The sequence below is a fragment of the Cucurbita maxima genome, unplaced genomic scaffold, assembly GCF_002738345.1.
Source record: "Cucurbita maxima cultivar Rimu unplaced genomic scaffold, Cmax_1.0 Cma_Scf00014, whole genome shotgun sequence".
NCBI lineage: Eukaryota > Viridiplantae > Streptophyta > Magnoliopsida > Cucurbitales > Cucurbitaceae > Cucurbita > Cucurbita maxima.
The window spans coordinates 670,611-675,795 of NW_019272030.1; the positions used below are offsets into that span (position 1 = coordinate 670,611).

Here is a 5,185-nt window from a genome sequence, read left to right on the forward strand (position 1 = left end):
TTTTTCATGCCATTAATTAATCAATTAATTTTGGAAGACGAGTTTTGGGATACACTATATAGCCTAGAGATTCAAAATTAATTAACTAATTGAAAGCTATAAAAAAAAACTCTTTATTTATTTATTTAATTAGTTATAAATATTAGATTAAATTGAGTGAACCTAATTTTTATGGACAAATTTGTAGAGAAATAAAATTAAAAAAAAAAACAAAATGATGGGAATTAGATTTAGGGAGATAGCAGTTTGAGGTAACAAAATTGTATAAGAACAGCTCAACAGCAGCTTCTGCTCTCTACTCCCTCTGATATGGCTTTTCATTTCCTCTGTTTCGCTTCGCATTAACAACTTTTTTGCTTCTTTCTCTCTCTCTCTCTCTCTCTCTCTTCCCCTGAATTTCAGATACCCAAAAGCAAAACGATTACAGCCATGGGTTTCCTTCCAATACACCTTCTGTTTGCTTCTTTTCTCTGTTTTTTCTCTGTTCTTGTTTCTGGGTCTGGAAGGAATTTCCCGATTCTGGACTTTGAAGAAGGCTATAGCCCTCTTTTTGGCGATGATAATCTCGTCGTTCTCAAGGATGGGAAATCCGTTCATCTTCATCTTGATGAAAGGACGGGTGAGGAGGGGAAGCTTTTCTTTAATGGGGTTTCCATGGATTTGGGGTTTGAATATTCTGTTTCGTTTTGATTCTTCTCTCTGTTTGCTCTTTCAGGTTCTGGGTTTGTGTCTCAAGACCTTTATCTCCATGGGTTTTTCAGTGCTTCCATTAAGTTGCCTTCTGATTACACTGCTGGTGTTGTGGTGGCCTTTTATGTGAGTTTCTTCCTTCTCTGCTCTTATCTTGCCTATTTTAGAGGTTAATCTAATCAGTAACTGGTGGGTTTTTTTATGGGAAGAATTTCAAGTTCTTGCTGAGAAATGATGGTGGTTTAATTTAGTTCATGAATTTGTTCATTCAACTTGGATTGAGTGAGGTTTGTGATCGCTTTCAGATGTCAAATGGAGACATGTTTGCGAAGAACCACGACGAGATAGATTTTGAGTTCTTGGGGAATATAAGAGGCAAAGATTGGAGGATTCAGACCAATATTTATGGGAATGGAAGCACAAACATAGGCAGAGAAGAAAGATATGGGCTCTGGTTTGACCCATCTGAAGATTTCCATGAATACGCCATTCTCTGGACTCAATCTCTCATCATGTAAGTTCTTCTTCAAATCCCATTAATGTTCATCGATGAAACGCAGTCCATTGTTTTGTAAAAACCACCTTTCCCAATTCCAATAGGACAAAGGGCTGTTTGGTTTTTCCCGTGAAAGGAAGAGAAAAGAACATGTGATTGATGTAGTATAACAATGTTGTTGGAAAACTAGTTCATGTGTGATGGGGTTTTGATTGTTTCGTTTAATTTTGATGTAGATTTTATGTGGATAATGTTCCAATTAGAGAGGTGAAAAGAAGAGCAAGAATGGGAGGTGAGTTCCCTTCTAAACCAATGAGTTTGTATGTAACAATATGGGATGGATCTAGTTGGGCTACCAATGGAGGGAAATACAAAGTTAACTACAAATACGCGCCATACATCGCCCAATTCTCCGACTTCATTCTCCATGGCTGCGCTGTGGATCCAACCGAGCAGTCCTCAACCTGTGACCACTCATCCAAACCAATCCCTTCTGGTATGATCACACCATCTCAAAGACCTAAAATGGAGAGCCTCAGGAAGAAGCACTTGACATACTCCTATTGCTACGACCGCATCCGCTACAAGGCCCCTCCACCAGAGTGTGTGATCAACCCCGAAGAGGCCAAACGACTCCGAGTCTTTGACCCTGTCACGTTCGGTAAAGGAACACGACGCCATCACGCCAAAATCCGCCACTACACCCACGCAGCATCCGCGTCTGCTTGATCAGCAGCATTCTCGTGTATAGACGACGACGACGGTCAGTTGATAGATATCTGGAGGGTGATAGAAGAGGAGAAGATGCATCTGTATAGTTCTTCTTGTTTTTCAGTTCACACGTTTCATTACATTGATGGATTGCTGGTTGGGATTTTACAATATTGTTTTGTTACAACACCCTCATAATTTGAATAAAAGACCAAAAAGAACAAAAAAAAAAAAAAAGGCATTAGAATTGAGGTGTTGTTCGTTGGCTGCCATTGTTGTTGAATGAAGGATTTTATGTGGAACTGTCGGAAAAGAAAACATTATGGAAATTTGTTTGCAGGGAAGAAGGTGAGGCTTTCTTTTGGTTTTTTGCTTTTAAATTCTATGTTCCGTTGGAATCCAAAGTGGGGAGCAGATGGCAGTCTGTTTCATCCCTGAAGTTTCAGAATCAATCTTCAAATTAGAAGCAATATATGTTATTATGTCTCTTTTTTTTTGTTTTGTTTTTTATTTTTGTAAGAACTATAAAGTCAAAAGTGTTGGTGGCTTTACTTGGGTCCATGAAAATTTTTTCAACCTATACAAACTTTATCAAACAATAAGCTGAATCCAACCCAAGTATAAAAGCATTTGATTCAAATATCGTTTGGCTCGTTGAAAAAAAAACAAAGTTGTGGATAGTAAATGATATGAATGAGAGGCTTAAAAAGCACACATGTATTGATATACACATAGATTGAGAGTTGAGGAGTTCAAATGGCAGAATGATGAAGAAGTGGCTTGGAGGAGACCCATTGGTGCAACACATTGCCAAAGACATCAAAGAATGTAAAGTTAGCTTGTGAAGGAGTGATTTGTAAGGACAAGAAGCCCTGCCCATCGTAATAAAACTTCAACTCCTTTGGATCCATCCAGTTTATGTCTCCTCTCCATGCCTTTGATCCTCCCCCACTTGTAAAATATTGAAGTGGGCTGCACCAAACAACATCAAATTCATACCCATTATACCTCACTATGAGTATCAAAAGGCCCATGTATGTACCTGTTCATGCTGCTTGTGTGTTGCAAGCAATGGTCATGTCCATTCATGTAGAAATCCACTTTGTTTTCCTGCATAATATTCAAGTTTGGTTTAAAACTTTAGAGACGAAGTATATTTGGTTGAATAAAATTTAAATGAAAAGAGAGAATTTGGGAAGAGACCTCAAGAATGGGAAGAAGCTGGTGAAGTAGCTCCTGAGTGTCACCATGTTGTCCAGCACTTTTTAATGTGTGATGTCCCACAACTATCTTCCATTTTGCATTTGAATCCTTTAGAGCTGAATCCACTTCCTATTCCATCTCCCAAAAAACATAAATAAACTTAATTGTGAAGAAAATGTTAGAACCCCATTGAAATTCCATTTCCGGTCAAAGTCAACTCAACACTATCCGTTAATAACTTAGACTACTCATGTACTGTGACGTGTAAATATTTGATATTTGAATTTGATGAAATTTTAATAGTTAACTTAACCTAATTAAGAATTTTTAAATAATTAAATTAAAAAAAGAACCATAATTTAAAGAGTGTTCATGGGTTGGGTTGTAAACTTTATTCAAGTTGTTCGGGCCATCAATCAAACGAATCCAAAATTTCAAATTAGTCAAAAAAAAAAAAAAAAATTAAATCTAAAACCCTTGACTTACATTTTTAAAACACTCAATAAGTAGTATTTATAATAAGATTTTAATTTAATAATATCGAAAACTAAAAATCTAAAGTCATATTTAATTGATTAAATTATGTAACAGAGTCTTCATTTTCAAGTTTATCAAATGGTCAATTCATTGTTAACAATAATTTTGAATAATTGTAAGGTGTAGTGTCATCTTACATTTAAAAGCTCCAAAGCAGATATACACAAGCACTTTTAATTATTTTTATAGTTCCTGAATTAATAAAATACTTTAATTTCTTATTTTTAAAATTAAAAAGAAATGATTCATAGAGGTATTTATATATAATTAGAAGAAAAAAAAAGAAGAAGCTGTGCTTACATTGAGAAGGTTAGAAAGGTAATTTGGTCTTGGAAAAATAGCCTTCCAATCGTAGACCTCTTCTCCGGGATCATTAAAATACTTGTCCACAAAAGGAGTTGTGTCCACAAAAAAGAACTCCACAATTTCTGCCAATAAAAAATATATCACTTATTTATTCTTCCAATATTTATTACCCTTTAATTTTATATTTAATTTTAATGTCGAATGCGGGTTGATTGGTTAGTAGATGGATCGAGTTGACTCGACCAAAAAAAAATGTTAATTTTCAAATTTATCCATATTTTTTTATTTTGTTTAATTAGGTAATTTAGGTAGGTCAAATGAATCCCCCTACAAAATATTTATATTTATCCTAAAAAAGTGTGTAATTAAAAGAATATTTAATAAATTATATGCATAAAGTTTACCTGTATCAACTAGGAAAGATCTCAAGCAAATCCATCTGTTATCCAATTTTCTCAAATGTGGGCTCAGTTGGGCCTCAACATTTCCTCTATAGTCATGGTTACCCAAAACTGCAACAACAACAATAATAATAATAATAATAATAATGCCAATTAATAATAGTTTGGATAAAAGGGCTTCATATTTACCACTATACCACTCCTTTTGCAAGCTTGGTGCTGTGTATATTTTGGAAAATGACTCTTCAAATGCAGGATCGTCGATACCCTTCAGTCCCCTCTCGTAAAAATTATCGCCCGTTGAAATTACAAAATCAACCTCCAATTTTTCTCCTATGATTCCCATCTATCACAAAAATTAAAAATAATGTTGAAAAAATTTGAAAACATTTTACTCTAGGGAAAAAGAGCTTAAAGGTCGAGAAATTGGAACGCTCACTCCGACCCACAATCAGACATGACCCAATGTAATAATAATAATAATAACAATGGCTAGTAAAAAAAATTAAAAGTTTTATTTTAACTTCTTATTTTTAGGTTTTCTCTCTTTTTTTTTTTAATTAAAAAAAAAAAAAATTGGTTGATAGATAATTACTTTATAATGGCCCACCTGTGAAAATTATATTCCAAGAATATCTTTTTCTCGTTGGGAATAATGCTCAGAATCTTTCCATTATACCTTCAGGTTATTCCTCCTTAGATAAACCTTCAATTTAAATTTATAAATTGAAAATAATAATTTTGTTCCGATAAGTTTTATCTGTTTTTTTTTTTTTTTTTTTTTTTTTTTTTTTTTTTTTTTTTTTTTTTTTTTTTTTTTTTTTTTTTTTTTTTTTTTTTT

General features: G+C 33.8%; 2 protein-coding genes across 2 annotated transcripts in view; one reads left to right on the plus strand and one right to left on the minus strand.

Moving 5' to 3' along the window:
- The first annotated feature begins 270 nt into the window (after positions 1–270).
- LOC111489846 (probable xyloglucan endotransglucosylase/hydrolase protein 28) lies at positions 271–2,199 on the plus strand. The gene is made up of 4 exons (XM_023138269.1): positions 271–619; positions 716–816; positions 996–1,204; positions 1,423–2,199. The coding sequence occupies exons 1-4, from the start codon at positions 430–432 to the stop codon at positions 1,913–1,915; spliced, it is 993 nt and encodes a 330-aa protein (XP_022994037.1). The 5' UTR covers positions 271–429; the 3' UTR covers positions 1,916–2,199.
- A 302-nt stretch (positions 2,200–2,501) lies between these two features.
- LOC111489845 (purple acid phosphatase 3-like) overlaps positions 2,502–5,185 on the minus strand; it is a 3,373-nt gene continuing 689 nt past the window's right edge. The window contains exons 2-7 of the mRNA XM_023138268.1: positions 4,534–4,690; positions 4,348–4,455; positions 3,938–4,065; positions 3,101–3,229; positions 2,940–3,007; positions 2,502–2,869 (exon numbers count right to left, since the gene is read on the minus strand). Of these exons, the coding sequence (XP_022994036.1) occupies positions 2,650–2,869; positions 2,940–3,007; positions 3,101–3,229; positions 3,938–4,065; positions 4,348–4,455; positions 4,534–4,690 (810 nt within the window). The 3' untranslated portion in view covers positions 2,502–2,649. The remainder of the gene's footprint in view (positions 2,870–2,939; positions 3,008–3,100; positions 3,230–3,937; positions 4,066–4,347; positions 4,456–4,533; positions 4,691–5,185) is intronic.